The 17,080-nt window shown below is 49.0% G+C and overlaps 5 protein-coding genes and 1 non-coding gene across 6 annotated transcripts; 5 read left to right on the top strand and 1 right to left on the bottom strand.

The window, feature by feature from the left end:
• The first annotated feature begins 1,502 nt into the window (after positions 1-1,502).
• On the top strand, positions 1,503-1,574 carry F9C07_t233. Its single transcript has one exon. It is a non-coding gene; the product is annotated as a tRNA-Arg (tRNA).
• A 1,777-nt stretch (positions 1,575-3,351) lies between these two features.
• F9C07_13001 (uncharacterized protein) lies at positions 3,352-5,394 on the top strand (the record flags this gene model as incomplete). Its single annotated transcript, XM_041295721.1, has 3 exons — positions 3,352-3,455; positions 3,539-3,792; positions 3,854-5,394. The coding sequence occupies 3 exons, from the start codon at positions 3,352-3,354 to the stop codon at positions 5,392-5,394; spliced, it is 1,899 nt and encodes a 632-aa protein (XP_041150856.1).
• A 725-nt stretch (positions 5,395-6,119) lies between these two features.
• On the bottom strand, positions 6,120-8,176 carry F9C07_2077558 (uncharacterized protein; the record flags this gene model as incomplete). Its single annotated transcript, XM_071508842.1, has 2 exons — positions 6,120-6,162; positions 7,638-8,176. 2 exons carry the CDS (start codon positions 8,174-8,176, stop codon positions 6,120-6,122), a joined length of 582 nt encoding a protein of 193 aa, XP_071367513.1.
• A 927-nt stretch (positions 8,177-9,103) lies between these two features.
• F9C07_2287724 (glutamate decarboxylase/sphingosine phosphate lyase) lies at positions 9,104-11,139 on the top strand. The gene is made up of 4 exons (XM_041295720.2): positions 9,104-9,461; positions 9,518-9,545; positions 9,599-10,764; positions 10,823-11,139. Exons 1-4 carry the CDS (start codon positions 9,226-9,228, stop codon positions 10,935-10,937), a joined length of 1,545 nt encoding a protein of 514 aa, XP_041150854.1. The 5' UTR covers positions 9,104-9,225; the 3' UTR covers positions 10,938-11,139.
• Positions 11,140-13,268: 2,129 nt separating this feature from the next.
• On the top strand, positions 13,269-14,449 carry F9C07_2237388 (threonine dehydrogenase; the record flags this gene model as incomplete). The annotated part of the gene is made up of 3 exons (XM_041295719.1): positions 13,269-14,130; positions 14,181-14,276; positions 14,331-14,449. 3 exons carry the CDS (start codon positions 13,269-13,271, stop codon positions 14,447-14,449), a joined length of 1,077 nt encoding a protein of 358 aa, XP_041150853.1.
• Positions 14,450-15,198: 749 nt separating this feature from the next.
• Positions 15,199-15,723, top strand: F9C07_12997 (uncharacterized protein; the record flags this gene model as incomplete). The annotated part of the gene is made up of 2 exons (XM_071507935.1): positions 15,199-15,326; positions 15,630-15,723. The coding sequence occupies 2 exons, from the start codon at positions 15,199-15,201 to the stop codon at positions 15,721-15,723; spliced, it is 222 nt and encodes a 73-aa protein (XP_071367514.1).
• Between the last annotated feature and the right edge of the window lie 1,357 nt (positions 15,724-17,080).

The following is a 17,080-nucleotide window of genomic DNA, read 5'->3' on the forward strand; positions in this document are numbered from 1 at the left end:
CATGGATCATACCGATGATTTCATGGGTTGGGGGGAGTTTCCATTAGGAGCGAAATGCAAAAGCACGGTTGTCATTGGTTCAACGGGCATGAACGGGGGTGTCCATACCAGGTACTGGAATACCAGACGACGAGGCATACCCGACTTTACCGTCGGTACCGTATCAACCGGTCCTAAGGTTATCGTCTACTTCCCTCCTGGGTTTAGTACAGCGCTCTAAGCCGCGATAAGCCATCGCTTCATCCGGTGAGACAATCAGAAAAAGAGGGGCGTCAAGTTAACGTGGAGATTTCATTAGGATTGTCTCTCTCTCTGTGTGTGTATGTGCGATTACAGTATTGGATTCCAGACCACGATCCGGTTTTCCCGTATGGTTTAGTCGATTTACCTATCGCATTCATAATGCGAGTTTTGTCCTCGATAAGTCAAGAGTCACTGGGCAGTTTACTATTTGGAGAAATCTGACGGCTTAGCTGGGGGCCAATAATAATCGATATGATGACTGTCTGCCAGGCCAACTGTTCTACTGCCCAGCAAGGCTTTTCACCTGGGCATTGTCAAAGAAATGCCGCAAGGGTGCAGCGATGCCGATGTCCGGATGTCTCGTCTCCCAAGTCCTGGCCGATTGATTACCTTTTCTCGCCCCGTTCATAATCGAACATAAAGCATCGGGTTGCACCGACCTCTGCTGCTTCAAGGAAGGTACTACTACCCTTTTCCACCAATCCTACCATGGTTACGTTCTCTCGGGTGGTTCGCCGCTGGCCAAGCATTCCTGGCTGTCGATGGGTTGCAAAAGGATCCTCCCTCTTAAATCTCCCAATCAGAGGGCAAGATAAAATACAGTGGTCAAGAATGACAACTGGTTGCCCTCCCCGACGCGCGGTATTGGTAGTTCGCCCACCCACTGCTTAATGGGGTGGCAATGGCACACCCATGTTGATTGAAAAAAGACCAAAGGAATGCAATGCTGTCGTGTCCTGCAGCGAAGAATTCCAGAACGTCCGTCGGCCAAGCCGGACCGATCGACGTGCCACCACCGAGCCAGCCAACCCAGGGAACCGTAGACTTTGAAGAACCCGAGTGTCACCCGGATGTAACATCATACATGCGGCCGGAGCCCAGCATAAACATTATTGTTATCTATCATTACCGTAGCATGCGACTCATATCGAGATCATTGTTCGTTCATGTATGCAACGTCAATCCTTGGTCGGGGCGGTGACTCCGACCGCGCTTCCCATCGTCGCTCAAAGCCCACTATGCCGTCAATGGCGCTGGAGCAGTGGGTATACAGTGAATAGATACACTAGTAATTTTTTGCTAATATCCATCAATAATGTGATTAATGATAAGTGGGTGTGGGCAAATGATGTGTCTGGGATGCTAATCCCGGCGGGACGTCGGTGTTGCCCCCACTCGGCACGCTGCTTCCGTGCTGCTGGCGACCAGTAGGGGTTTGCCTTATGTAGACAAATAGAGCTTACCTCTTCCAACAACGAGGCCGGCTGGCCCAATGGCAAGGCGCTTGACTACGAATCAAGAGATTGCAGGTTCGACCCCTGCGTCGGTCAATCTTTTTGCATAACATTTCTTACTTTAATGTTAGCTTTTTGTTTTCTTCCCTTCTCCTTCGTTGTTCTTTGTTCTTTTCTTTTATTCTTCTCTCCTTGGAGATAACTACTCTAGTACGGAGTACCCCAGTCCGCTTATGCTGTGGCTGCAAGGGGTTAACGGAGGCTTTGTTGGGCACTCAGCTGCGTATGACCGATGATGTCACTGATGATGTTGGCCTTCTGGAACATTCAGATTCTTCAACTTGTCTCCATTAGGCATTAATGCATGTTGTACGCATCATTGGATGTCGCTTCACACGACCATCGGCAAGGGATACCAGACCATATTCAAGCCAAGTAAGCATGAGTTACTTCTGTCCATTGGCTGGCTGGGTCTCAGACTGTGTACATCAACTTTAGTCATAGAACCTTCCTTGAGTGTTAAGACCTGGGCCAAGCTCTGCAGGCGCACACTGCCATTCCTGTATGGTCTATCGGGACTACAGCTCTACGTAACCGGAAGACCGCACATTCTGGGCAACGGGCTATTTTAGGTTGATTGGCCAGACACATACCTGGTGATGTAACTCGCTTGTCCACCATACTCTCTACGAATCTATGCGTACGCCTGTAAAGCCAGTGTGGGTTTGTTCGTTGTGCCTCTGCATATTCACTGGGCATAAAGCACATATCGTGATCGCAGAAGGATCAAGCCCAACGAATCAGCTCACGTCTACTCCAATCTTGCGCATGCTGTGCCATTTCTCGTGCGATGGCTCGGCCAAGTGCAAACTTACCCTACCCGGAAACGTCGATTCCGGAAGAACGATGACCCGAGGTAGGGCTCACTGTACCCCAGCCTTGCTAAGAGTCCAACTACTGCAGGCACACCGCGGATCGCCGCCACCGAAAACAGCGGACTGCTTCGAATTCAGTTAATGCCTTTTGGCGAATAAGAACTCCTGAGATCCCCCTTTGGGAAAAATTTAAGGACATGATCGCATCAATCATCTGAAATCAACGGATGTCTGAGTTCATTTTTACGGTTAATTGAACAGATCTCATGCCAATTGGAGGGGAGACAAGTTGTTTGTTCCCGAACTATGCGGTCAACAAAGACGGTGATAACGAGTAACCATAGCTGTAAACTTGAGCGATTCCCCTGTAATTGTTAGACATAGTTTGGCAGGAAGAGAATCGCAATCTAGATTGCCTTCCCTTCCAGCCATTTCTTGAGTCAATTGCCCTTAGAAGACGAGTTTCTGTAGCGCGCAAGGATCGAAAGTGTCCCCTTGGATGTGCCTCATGTGACCCGCGCGTGACCAGTGTGTGTTGCGTCTAATGTTTGCTTTGGCTGCATGGTTTGCGAATGTCAATTTAGAGCTTGACGCCCACTACTCTTACCCTCCTCCCTTGCAATTACAAGTCTAGCTACTCAAAGGATTGTTGCGACGGGGACAATTGTTGTTTGGGCAAAGCGTGGACTGCCCTCCCGACTATCGCGGATTAACGTTCGCCGACCGATTTAATTTAGCATTCGGAAAGAACCAACATACCAGGCAGACATTCACCCGCCCCTGACTTCCACGCAACCTGTCCGTTTCCAGACTGTCCACAGCCGGAATTGAGTCGTCCAACTTCTCAATTCTGTATCAACCTTTCATCCTCCATCGTCCTCGACCCTACTGTAAGTCTCCATGGGACCCTCGGAACCCCGCGCAACCTTTTGTCGTCATCGATACGTGTCCCAACCTTCTCTAACCCCCCGCTCGCTACCAGACTATCATCGGTCACCATGCCCAAGAAAGGAGGAAAGGGTAAGAACAAGAACAAGGGCGGCAAGGCTGGCGGTGCCGGCGCTGCCGCGACCAAGAAGGTCACTGATATTCAGAACCCTGTGTAAGTCGCACTTCGCATCGCCCGCGCCGGATCGTTTCGGGAGGGGTGGTCGCGTCTTTGCAGCGATACTGACGCCCGCGCAGGACCCCTGGTCATGAAGTCGAGGAGACCGTTGCCAAGGGAGAAGGCGAGGTCAGTGATGTTGTCACAGAACCGGTTGAGGCTGTGACAGCGTCGCCTACGACCACTGTCCCCGATGCGATCACCAATATCCCCTCGGCCGCCCCTCCTGCCTCCACTGAAGAGGCCAGGGAGATCTTGCAGGACGCTGTAAACAAGGCGGAGACCGGTCCGACCGACAAGCCTGAGTTGGTTGAGGGAGAGGCAATTGGTGCGGGTAAGTAGCGCATTTGCTGTCGTCCACAAAACACTCCTGGCTTAACCATTTATTTCCACAGTTGAACCGTCCGTGACCGATGAGCCGCTTAAATTGACCCCCGAGACTCTGCCCGCCACGACTGGAACGGAAACCTCCCTCCCTGAGCGCCCGAAAGAGACCGTTACAGACACCTCCGATGTTCATGCCAAACGGCCGTACGAGAGCAGTCTGACAGCTAAGGACGACGAATTGCCCCATAAGATTGCTAAGGTGGACGATACAGTTGCGGCTGCGGGTGCAACCTCTGGTCATGTTGCTGAGACGGGATCCTTGGCGAGAAAACCGGAAGTTCCCGCTGAGACGGGTAGCGTGCAGCCTCAGATTGTGCCGGGTCTTGGTGCTGACCCTAATGATAATGTGTCAACCGTCCTGAATGTCCCCGGTCTCTCTCCCATAGAGGAGAAGTCTACGGTCCCCTCGGCTGCTGAGGCATCGGCTGTTCCTGCCCCCAACACCTCCACTGAGCCCAAGGGTGCAGAGGACATTGCCCCAACGGGCGCTCCTACCTCTGATGCAAACGCTGATGCTACTGAGAAGTCCAAAGACTCTGAGATTTCTAAGGCAGAGGAGGAGATGGTCGCCACCGAACCCAAGGGCGCAGAGGACATTGCTCCAACGGGAGCCCCTACTTCTGCCGGCAATGTTGATGTTGCTGAGCAGCCCAAAGACACTGAATTATCAAAGGCAGAGGAGACAGTCGCAAGCGAGCCTCCCACCACCGCTGCTCCAGCCGTTGCTAGCGAACCGGAGGCTCCGTCTACAGCCGAACTGACAACTGCCGCAGCTCCTTCGGAGGTCACAGGCACAGAGACAGTGTCTCCTTCCGGCGCGACTGCTCCTTCAGCAACCAACTCGACCACCAAGGCCGCATCTGCATCTACCGACACCGGTACTGGCACCGCAACTTCCGCTCCAGCTCCTCCCGCTGAACCGGTTCTTAAGGTTCCCTCCAGCATTCACGACGGTCCCGACTCGAAGGTTACTTCTGCGAACAAGTCTGCTGCCGACCAAGCCGTGTCCAACGTGGAACAGGAAGCCGAGGGCGCATCCGCTAACACGCAGGCTCCTGTAACGGAGACCATCCCTGAAAAGACCAAACCGGCCGCCGAGGTGCAGGAGGGCACTGGAGCAGTCAAGAACCAGGTCCCAGAGAATCAACCTACTGCTAAGGAGGCACAGGAAGCGGGTGCCGGCGCCGCAAAGCAGCCAGAGGAGATCCAGAAGCCCGAGGAAGCCAAGACCAAGGAGCCCCGTGCCGTACAGGATGCTCAGGAGGAAGGTGCTGCTACGGTCAAGAAGCCGGAGGAGCTGAAGCCGGAGGATATCAAGAAACCCGAAGAGGCCAAGACGAAGGAACCTCAGGCCGCTCAGGCCGCTCCAGCCGATGCCACCAGCAAGCCCGAGGGCAAGGAAACAGTGAAGACCGAAGCCGGCAAGGCGCAAGATCAGGCGCAAGATCAGGCGCAAGAAAGTGCTAAGGCCGAGGCCGCCAAGCTGGAGAAGCGGAAGAGCGGTTTCTTCGGATGGTTCAAGCGTAAGCTCAAGGGCGAAAAGGCCTAACGGAAGTAACAGACTGATATCTTCTCTGCTCTCGTTTTGTTTTTATTTTGGCTATTTGACGGATGGGATGGAAGCCCACGGAGACTTTAATTCCTGATACCCACGGACCCAAGAGGGTTGGTTCAAGAAAGAAAAAAGAAAAAGACGAAAAAAATTTCTCAAGTGATATATTTCATGTATGTCAATGGCGTGTATGATAATCGACGTGATAGGATGGATACCAAAAGGATGCCGGACGGTTGGATGGGATGGACATTCTGTCGTGTTGGTTGTAAAGCAATTGGCTGTTCTGCTATTAGTTAATGGTAATCAAGAAACTATTCTCTTTATTTTGTTCGTCCTCTCTGCTCTTGGTGTTTTGAAAAAAATTCCCATGGAAATGAAATGGGCTGATATCTGATCTTGTGCCATTCACCGCCATTTGCCCGTACTTTTGACACCGTGAGATACCGATCATGACACACATTCTCCTGATCTGATATCTATTTTTACCGTCCTATCTGAGTCTCACCCAGTCTGGGCATGTCTATCAGAGAACCGTCCCTCAAAGCCGAGCGGGGCAGTGCTCATTCTTTCGGGAATGGTGTACGGATTTTATCTATCGACGATCTAAATATGGAGTCGTAGAATAGGGGTTTATTACTTGTCTATGGATTGTAGTATCACTAGATGGATCTACTATTGAGAATATAGCGTACTACATAGAAGACTCGATGGCACTTTACCTAACCTTTACTTTTACTTTCTTCCTTTCTTTTTTCAGAGCTCCTTTTGTAAGCAATTGGCTTGATTTTGTCTTTAGGGTCGACTAGCGTGTAGGATGATTGACAGGTCGATATACCCTTAAGGTAACGTGACGTGATCGGTAATGAGTTCTACTGCACTAAATAAGCAATAAATAAACCATAGTTTGGGTACCGTCTTATGGCATAAAGGGTTTTTCGATTTATTAGGAGTTTTCTAATGGAGTTGTCAGGTATTCGAGAGCATATCGTGTACGAAAGAGAATAAATAACCTGGAATGGGGGATTGTACGTATACAGTAGGAGTGAGAAAATGGTGTGAACTATTGATTATTGCCTTGAAAGGTAAACTACTTAGGAAGTAAACTAGGAGTATTGAGTATATGCAGTTGGTCTAGTCTGGATTATACAAGCTTGTAAATAGCTGGGTTAGTACTGCCGAACGTTTGGTATACTGGTTGTGGATGTAGTTATGGCTTGACTACTTGTCAGATGTATATGATTTTGAGTATTAAGAGGGAGCAAGACAATGTTACGGGTCTTGGATCTGCAGGATTCCCGGGATTAAATGGAGCCCTGGGGAGAGAAAAAGGAAGAATATTGGATTTTCATGGTCGTGTGTGTCGTCGAACTTGCTTAGTTGTGGAAAGGTATATACATGTGGTGATCTACTTATCAAGTGTGTACTTCCGAGCAAAGATCTGCGCTTTAAGGGCATTGCATAGAGCTACGTACTAGTGATGGCATGATAGAACTTCCCTCCGACACTGTAGCTAAGACGGATAGCAAGTATGACCTGAACACCTAAGAGTTCAGTAAGAAGATATTTTGTAAAACAAGGCATACCTATGTTCTTAGACTCTATGAGATAGTTCAGTCGCTTGCCCCTGCGAAATCCTCAAAATTGCCTCGAAGTCGTCACGATGCTTGCGTGGTATAGGTCGTGAACGTATTTTTTCGATTTTCGCTTTGCATTCATTGTCCATTTGTGTTCTATCATGCTCGAGCAAAATCCTCGCGATTTTGAACGAATTATAGTGCGGCTTTTTCAATTCACAACAATGTAGCGCTAGTGAAAAGGGTGTGTCATATTTCGACTCATAAAGCTGAGGTGCTGGTGTTCGACGTATTCTATCCACTTTGGTTAGCATTTCAATCACCATCTCTACAGCCCCAATAGGCACTGCACAGTTCAATGGAGTCATGTGGCGCGAGCTGAAAGCCTCGGGGTCGGCCCCCTTATCAAGTAAGTAGGAGAAAAGGGTTTTGTTACTCGATTGTACGGCTAAATGAAGAGGTGTGCGTCCATCCTTCATCGGCATGTCCAGAAGTCCAGGCGCATGTTTCAGTAGCAAGTCTAGCACTGGTTGTTTTTCAGGGAGGCCGACTTTGTTATTGTTATCGTTCGCTAGATGATGCAATATTGTCATGTCTTTGTAGAAGCCTCCTCGTAGACTAGCTATATCAGTTCCGTTGGCGAGAAGCTTCTGGATCTCTAACACGGACTGACATTCATATATGCGCCCAACAGTAGCAAGGTCAGTGACCCTGGCCCCTTCTTCGTATAGAGCGGCGCATAATTCTCTATTCTTGAGAATCTCCAAACTAGCAAAATCGAGAGGCAGCCTGTTATACCGGTTTGGTAATTTTGGATCAGCGTCACACAGTAGTAGGAGCGCGATCAGTTCGGGTAATTTATCAGACTGTCTAGGCTTCTCTTTTGCACGTTCCTCCCCATTCTGGGGCACGTTCTCCTCGACAGTTTCTGACCTCTTCATGGCAATAGCGAGTAACGTGTTCCCTTCGCTGTCAGTGGTGTTAGGCTCTATCCCGACTATCAGGAGGTTCATGAGGCTGTCAATGTCGATCTGTTGAATAACATGTACAAGACGTGGCAGCGTTACTAGATGGAGACAATGAGCTGCAATGTCCTCATTTGCCGCTAATAAGTTGCTGAGGCACTTGATGTCCAGTAAACTAGCTATTTCGAGGAGGATCTCCATTGGGATTTTGGTAAAACAGCCCATCGGGACTTCCATTGTGACTTCCATCGTATTGAACAATGTGAGGTTATGGATTAAGGAGAGTTATCGAGAGGCGCGAGATTCTTATATACAATGCTTGCATCATGGCAATGTCCGTCAACTGGTCAAGCAAGCGATGCGATGACATAGGCAACAATATGGCAAATGCCATCATGGCGATACTTCAGAAGAGATCAATAAAACTCTCCGCGGCGATGCCTTAGTCTGAAAAGAAAGACAAAGAATTTGTCCTCACCGATATTTGTTTTGTCTTGCAATTCCCCACCAGTGGTCAACCGGGACAAAATGTAACAGGAAAAGGGTTGAAACAAGTCAGGTGGGGTCACGGGTTTGTCGGATGGTGCGTCTTGCCTTCTTCCGGTAGCGGTAGTCGGATACTACCTTTCACCCTCATAGTCTCTCCAATAGTCCGGGATAATTCTTTTAGCAGTGGACCCTCTTTGTTCCCCCCATTCATTACGTCGATGCCCTCATTATGACAAAAATCGTCGACAACTTCCAGGAATCGCATCAGGGGCAAAACTCCCAGAAACAAGTTGCCGATGAGACCCCACGGCCCCACGAGGGATTTACCAGGAACTAATAACCGAGAGAATCGATAGCGGAGACTATCCACCAATTTACGATCCATCCATTGATGCACAATTCCAGGCCAAGCTTTCTCAACGCCGAGTAAGCTTTGAATAATCGGGCCCCTGAGCCAGCCTTCGCGATTCGCCCAGCAACGTGGTGATCTCCTCACCCACTTGCTGCGCCACGAGCTGAAAACTGCGTAATCGAGGATGGCTGCCGACCGTCCGGGCGAGCGATCTGTATGGCTACTGATCGCCGCCTGCAGGGCTAGCGAAGGCCTAAACATCGTCTGTGGAACGATAGCCAGTCGTCCCGGCTGCCCCTCCTCCTGATTAGGTTGCCTGACTGACCTCGGATCGTGCCGCTCGCTGAGTGCTAAAAGCGCGCCTTCCTGCCCCTCGTTTCCGTTTCTCGCTCTTATATTCCTGGTGAATTCCTATCTAGCATATCTAGCATAGTCCACTGCAATCATGGTCCACCTCGCTCAAGTCCACCGCAACGCTGATCTCGACAGCACCATCAAGCGTGTCGACTCCATTCAATTGGAGAACACTGACGAAGATGGATTCTACTCTAGCGTCTACGGAACACGGTTCGCAACAGAACAGCTGCCTCAGACTGAGATGCCGGAGCGGGAGATGCCCAGAGAGGTCGCCTATCGCATGATCAAGGACGAGCTGAGCCTCGATGGAAACCCAATGCTCAAGTAGGCTTTCATTCTCTCCTCGGCGGATTTATGCCATTGGTGCTAATAAAATATAGCTTGGCGAGTTTTGTCACGACCTATATGGTAATGATTTATTCTACCTAGATGATCATGAGGTCCCATGCTAATTGTAGCAGGAAGATGAAGCCGAAAAGCTCATGACTGAATCCTTCAGCAAGAACTTCATCGATTACGAGGAGTATCCTCAGTCAGCGGAGATCCAGAACCGCTGCGTCAACATGATTGCGCGTCTGTTTAACGCGCCAGTTCACAGCGAAGACGAGCACCCGATGGGCACCTCGACCATCGGATCGTCCGAGGCAATCATGCTGGGTACCCTGGCTATGAAGCGCCGTTGGCAAAACAAGCGCAAGGCTGAAGGCAAGGACTACTCCCGCCCTAACATCGTCATGAACAGCGCTGTACAGGTGTGTTGGGAAAAGGCCGCACGGTACTTTGACGTCGAGGAGCGATATGTGTACTGCACTGAGGACCGCTATGTGATTGATCCCCAGCAGGCGGTTGACCTGGTTGACGAGAACACTATCGGTATCTGCGCTATCCTCGGAACCACCTACACCGGTGAGTATGAAGACGTCAAAGCAATCAATGACCTTCTGATCGAACGCAACATCGATGTTCCCATCCATGTTGACGCCGCTAGCGGCGGTTTCGTCGCTCCTTTCATCAACCCTAAGTTGGAATGGGATTTCCGCCTCCCAAAGGTCGTTTCGATCAACGTGTCTGGCCACAAGTATGGTCTGGTCTACCCTGGCGTGGGCTGGGTCGTCTGGCGGTCCCCGGAATATCTCCCCAAGGATCTGATTTTCAACATCAACTACCTAGGAGCTGAACAGGCCAGTTTTACCCTGAACTTCTCTAAGGGTGCATCTCAGGTCATCGGCCAGTACTACCAGATGATCCGACTTGGCAAGCGTGGCTACCGCTCCATCATGACCAACATTACTGTTACTGCGGACTTTTTGGCCCAAGAGCTGGAGAAGATGGGCTTTATCATCATGAGCCAGCGTCGCGGCCACGGTCTCCCATTGGTCGCTTTCAGACTGCCCGCTGAGCGGGAGGGTCAGTTCGACGAGTTTGCCTTGGCACACCAGCTGCGTGAGCGTGGCTGGATTGTCCCTGCATACACGATGGCGCCCAACAGCAACAACCTGAAGCTGATGCGTGTGGTTGTCCGCGAGGATTTCACAAAGAGCCGGTGCGACGCGCTGCTTAGTGATATCAAGTTGGGCCTGAAGACGTTGGGTGACATGGACAAGGCCATGTTGGATAAGTACACCCAGTAAGGAACCTCTATGCATCCCCTTTTATTTCTTCGTAACTGAAACTGATTGAAACAGGCACGTCCGCACCCACGCCACCCACTCGCACAAGTCCAAGCACAACCACCCTCACTACAAGGGAGAGACGCACTCCCTGCAGGGTAAGCATGGCAAGACTCATGGTGTTTGCTAGATGTCATTTATTTTCAGATTTACTGTGTACATATTTGAGACAGGGTCTCCTTTCACGTTTATGTATGTAGCTGCTTTAATAGGGTTGTACCACTCTGCTCAGTGAGCAAATCGGAGAATCGTCATCCACTCGGCACTTTCTATTGATATCCTTCTGTCATAAATTTGCATCGTAGAGGATCGCTGTAATTGAAAACCACTGATGTTTCATTTATGTACTGCACGTGCTCAGAAACCGTAGTATCACTGCACGCTATACCTATTTCATTCTAACCCTACGTTTGCTCCAACCTAGCATCTACTGATCGTCTATCACTACCTGCAAAAAGTCTTATTCTACGCAAGAAATCGAAAGAAATGCAAACGATCATTGATTGAGAAGAGAGGGGGAGTGCCCCGAGTGCGGTGTTGGAGAGCGCCTAAGACATCATTTTTACGATGATCCAAGTCGAAGGGTCAATATTACCGAATGCCACGGTAGCCAAATGACGATGACGTCTCTGTTGCTTGTTAATAGCCCCCTCATCTTTGATACTCACCTCTTAGAATTATCCCTCACACCACAGCTATAGGGCAGAACAAAATGGGCATCGCCACGGTTCTTTTCGGTTGGGTGCTATCGTACTTGCGCCTCCGATCAACACAGACCAAGCCACCAAGCTCCGCATGTTCTAATTTAGCCAACCTACCAGCAGAGCTACTATACATGATAGCGGACTATCTTACTCCATGTGATCGAGCTTGCCTATCACTCTGTAACTGTCGACTACTACACACTTTTGGATATGGTCCTCGATCAGAGGATAATTCTAAATCAATGTTCCCGACAAGTCTCTGTCTCTGTCTAAAGCCGACAACCAACGAACATCTCCTAACTGCTCTCCGACAACTTACGAAAGCAGTCAACTTACTTACTCGTGAGATTCGACGGTTATCAGGGCTTATCCAGGAACGAAACCTCATGTTGGGGGATATAGTGGTCCTGAAGACTGAACGCCCTCGCTCTGACTCACATGCCAGCTCGGAGTACTATTTTTCTCCTCAGAATCAGTCTTCTGATACCCACCAAGTTTAGTATCAATTTGACTCTCTGATGACGTTGTCATAGAGAGTGACTGCAAAGTCAGGTCTTGACTATGGTAAGTACTGGCAACCAGGGGTTCATAGCCTGTGCTAATGACCATGAATGGAATGCAGAGCTCTCGTTTCCTATCATGCTGCTTACGACGCAGATTATTGCAGACACGATTGAATCTGTGAATGTTAACTGAAATGTGATTTTCCTTGCTGTGGTACTTTCGGAATAACCCGTGCAGGTTCTATCGTGTGTTGAGTAGTCTATTCTAATAGCAAGATCGGGGGTTCAAGGCTTATATACTATGATATCCGGCAAGATTCAGTCATATATGTTGGTAATTGGGAAAGCACAAGGGCTCTTTTTCTTCTCACTGATGACCGATATAGTGTAAAATATTATGTAAGGTTGGAAGTAAACAGAAGTTAGAACTGTATAAAGGTTATCGCCTCCTATTGTGGTCTTGCTTGAGAAAAACTCAACCTAAAGAATATCAGATTCTATATTCTCTTGGTGGAAAGAATCTACAAATTCCATCATCAGATCCTCGACGAGATATAACAGCTAAAATCAGTAACAGAGATCTGAGCCCGGTGGACTTGTATACAAATACCAATGCCAAGACTCGTTATGTTTGTTTAAAAAGCAATGTAGTGGTTACATAGGCATAGAGAATTCAACCCAGCCTATGAATGCGTTTGGTCAATTGGAACGTCTTAGAGATATGCAGATGCTCAGGTGACGATGCGTATTTTTGGTTGCGGCGACGAAGACTTTGCCCTATTGGTGATTAGCTTGGGTCTAGTAGCTGCATTAAGTGACTTCCAGGGGCACCGACTGGGGAATACGGAAAGACTACCGCCTTAGCGCAATCTTAGGCTGCATGATGTTGCACCCGGCCTTTTTTGATATCTGACAGCCACTTATTGATCGGTTATCGATGCCTCTTTGCGCCGGTGAACACCCGGTGATCGAGATATCTCGAGTCTAGATCATTCCGCAGCAATGATACCCAATGGCAGTGAAGATAGATATTAGGGACAGATATGCGGGCATTAGTAGCTTGCTAAAGGATCAGTTTGCTCAGCTGCTTTACCCTGAGCCCCTTTCTATAAAAGGTGGCTTTTTCCCACGAGGAAAAAAGAGTGCATTAAGAGTTCTTCGTGGCTTATATTCCACAGAGAGCTGCCTTTATTCCTTTGTATTTGACACCAGCCTTGAATACCTCTACCTAGGTGAATACAAGTACTTGTAGCCATGAGAGCAGTCGTTTACACTGGAAAGGACACCATCTCGGTGGAGGAACGTCCGAAGCCATCCCTCCTAGAACCCACCGACGCCATCGTCAAGGTCCAACACACCACCATCTGCGGAACAGATCTGCATATTCTACAAGGCCACGTTCAGACATGCACACCCGGACGTATCCTCGGCCACGAGGGCGTTGGAATCATTGAGTCCTTGGGTACCGGCGTCACACGCTTTTCTGTCGGACAACCCGTCCTGATCTCCTGCATCACGTCGTGTGGCTCCTGCAATTTCTGCCGCAAGAGAATGCCCTCACAATGTACATCTGGTGGCTGGATTCTGGGCAACACCATCGACGGCACGCAGGCAGAGTTCGTAAGGATCCCCCACGCATCGTTCTCGCTGCATGCGCTACCAAACGGCCTCGATCCTAAAGTCGCCGTCACCTTATCCGATGTTCTTCCGACTGCATACGAATGCGGCATTCTGAACGGTCAGATCCAGCCCGGGTCAACTGTTGCTATCATCGGCACGGGTCCAATCGGGCTGATGGCGCTTCAGATGGCACGGAATCTGTTCGGGCCGTCCATGACCGCCGTAGTCGGCAGGGGACAGCCCAGACTTGACACTGCAAAGGAGATGGGCGCAGATCATGCGATCAGTGTGCTCGGGGGCCAGGCGGATGCCGTCGCCTCCGCGCTCGCAGTGACGAGTAATCAGGGATTCGACGTGGTGATCGAAGCAGTGGGGACTACTGATTCGTTTGAGCTCGCGCAGGCGTTGGTAGGTCCGGGCGGGACGATAGCTAGTTTGGGGGTGTTTGGGACACCCTGCGCTTTGCATTTGGAGGACCTCTGGCATCGCAATATCTGTATGTGTATTTTGTTTGTTGTTGCTTGGTTATTACTGACTATGGAAAAGGTATTAGAACTCGGCTGGTCGATGCGTGTACGACACCTGATTTACTGAAGATTGTGGAGTCGGGCAAGATTAGCCCTCATTTTCTGGTTTCACATAGTAGGTTGTGCATTATATTTATTCAAGGTGGTGATACGCTGACGTGTGCGATAGATTTCTCCTTTGATCAGATATACAAGGCTTATGAGACTTTCCAGACGCCTTCCAAATCCGGATCTCTCAAAGTGGTCATTAGTATGGCTGAATTGCAGCCCGCCAATCCAAGACTGTAGTCTCGGGTATATGTTGTATGGATGCAGATATGGATTGCATTTTGGTCTGTTTTGTCGACATAGTCCGATATACGATAGGCTGCTATGCACCTAGTCTCAAGCTTTTTATTATCTACATTACAGTGGTACTGTAGTAGGGCCCTATAATATGCTGTTCTATCGTAGTATATTATCGATAGTCATTGATTCATTATAGATTCATAGTAGTAGTAGTAGTAGTAGTAGTAGTAGTAGTAGTAGTAGTAGTAGTAGTAGTAGTAGTAGTAGTAGTAGTAGTAGTAGTAGTATTTAAGACTTAGGATCCTGGTACTTTGAGATTAATAGTAACAAACCCTAAGATCAGAGGCTACAGTGTGTACAGATAAAATTTTTAAACGTATTAAAGTATTTTAAAATTAGAATAATAAAAGTACTAAATATATCTAAATTAGCAGTCTTTGAAACAGAACTAATTGGGTAAAATGTAGCGAGTTAATATTGGCAAACTTGGTAATATTCCAATTTAGTCTGCCCTACTTTATAAAAGCGGCAACATCCGCATCGGGCAAGCAGACGGGACTTACAGCAAAACACTTCAGTTCTACACGACTAGTCCTACTCTTCAACAACCGTGCCAATCCATCCAATCGCTCCCATTTACCTGAGCGCTTCTTTGCTCTAACTGAGATGCTGTACCACAGAGCGAGCCAGGTCCACGTGTGATTGCAGCAGACAAATTCAACACGAAAGAATGTCTTACAACTCACGCCATGTTTAAGCCTCTTTTTTCGAATCCTACTCACTTCACTTTGGGGCTTGTTCGTTTGACATGCTCTCTTTTCCAATTCAGGACTCCGAATGAACTTCGTGTTTCTGGTCTCACTCCAAACCAGGAACCGTATGTTTCGGGTATTGGGCTTCCTTTCGCTTTCTAGATCTTCAATCACGAGCTATTTATCAACAGACTGGCCAAAGGCATTCCAATGTCTCTCTTTATTGTGCTTTTTCTACCCCGAGCTGGAAATGCCCCCTGCGAGATGGCTGGTTTGCCCTGAGCCCCGGGTTGTAGACTATTGTCGAGCTTGGCTTTCCCGCCAGAGGCAGGCGATCCTTGTCGAAAGGCCTAGGGCTGTGACCGCAAGGGACAAAGCAAAGGAAAAGGGGAACTTCCATCAATGTAAAATCCAGAATCAGGAATTAGCAAGGCAAACACTGCGAAACGACGCCACCATGCGTGGGGCTTGCAGAGAAGCCTGCGTGGAAGGTTCTTTGATGCCCATAGCCAGTCGCCTTAAACATTGGATGCAGTTATGACAAATACCTTCGCGGGAACAAAACCTTCAGACCAAATTGGAAGTTGGTTCATGGATGCCGAGCAGCCAGCCTAGTGGGTGGAGTGGTGTTACGATCGAGGTGAGGCTTCACTGAACCTAGACCAAGTTACTAAAGAGGCATCGCTCAGGCGTGACGTAGCGTTGGCTGACAAAGATGGAGAATGAAATAATCTCAGTATTCTCTCTTCATTGGCATTAGGTTGGTATAATTATTGTCCGCGGCCTCGGGGCTACTTTGGGCTTCGCTCATGGGATAGCGGTCAACAGGTGCAGGTTCACATGGCTTACCCTAAGCTTTCTCTTCAGGCTCTTACCAACACACACGCTAAATCGACTGGATAGGGGTCAAAGATGACTCATTCGTTGGGAAAGTATGCAGGTATCCGTAGTGAGACCCTCCCAATGACGGCCTCACAAGCCCGGCACCGATGAGACCAGTCGTTTATTGGCCGTACTACTATGGGAGCTAATGTCTCAGCGACCCTAGCCCTCGCTCTTTCTGGGATCGAATTGATATACACAGTTAGTTACTTTATATCAGTCGCGGAGTAGCTCGCCCGATATCACCATAGTGGAAAAGGACCGGTAGAAGATTGCGTTCAAACGATGGCGACACAAATGGATATCTTCAGGTTCCATGGTTCCTTTTCTCGTTTAGGTTTCCGTCTGTTTGCATGGCGCGGAGATAAAAAAGCAATGAGTGTGGTTTCAGTCCTGCTCAACCAGGTAAGACCGCCACATGGGACAAAAGTGTCTGAAACGGATCTACCCTGTCTCGTTCCTGGTTCTGCGTCATGTTGAGGGGATAGCTGCAGGTAGAAAGGTGGAACAAGTGAAGCCTCGAAGAGAAGTGAATTCGTCGTGAGCAAGGTCGCCTGCTGGTATCGCAACTGAGCTCGTTGCCGAGTCAAAGTCTACCTTTGCCTGAACTCTTTGGCGTGAGGTATGGCAGGATGGGTTCGCCAATGCTGTCTGCCCGATCTGAAGGGTGCCTCGTGATGTCCCTTTGGCCAAGTACCGGTGAGGGTTTCTTCTGCCGACAACTCTAAGACATGATCCCAAGCCAGCTGTCCAATGTAGCTGTAAGTCTGGCTCACCGCTGCCTTGGATGGCCCGTTGCCTCGAAGAGAGACGGCTTTTAGCAAACAGGGAGTTCTCTAAACCTTTTGTCGGGTGTCGCTGAGTATCCACTCCGTGGTTCTAGGTTGCGCCGCTGGATGTACCTGACAAAGGAGATGCTGTGGCGTAGGTTACCTCAGACATTAATATTTGTTATTTTTGTAAATCTATGGTTTATTTTTATATTTCTTGTCTGCCA

This window comes from Aspergillus flavus, chromosome 8, assembly GCF_009017415.1.
Source record: "Aspergillus flavus chromosome 8, complete sequence".
NCBI lineage: Eukaryota > Fungi > Ascomycota > Eurotiomycetes > Eurotiales > Aspergillaceae > Aspergillus > Aspergillus flavus.

Bases quoted from the DNA above. Each gene is read 5' to 3' on its own strand.
- F9C07_2287724 (XM_041295720.2), top strand. From the start codon at position 9,226: ATGGTCCACCTCGCTCAAGTCCACCGCAACGCTGATCTCGACAGCACC. The intron at 9,462-9,517 runs GTAGGCTTTCAT...AATAAAATATAG, and splicing joins GATGGAAACCCAATGCTCAA to CTTGGCGAGTTTTGTCACGA. The intron at 10,765-10,822 runs GTAAGGAACCTC...TGATTGAAACAG, and splicing joins ATGTTGGATAAGTACACCCA to GCACGTCCGCACCCACGCCA.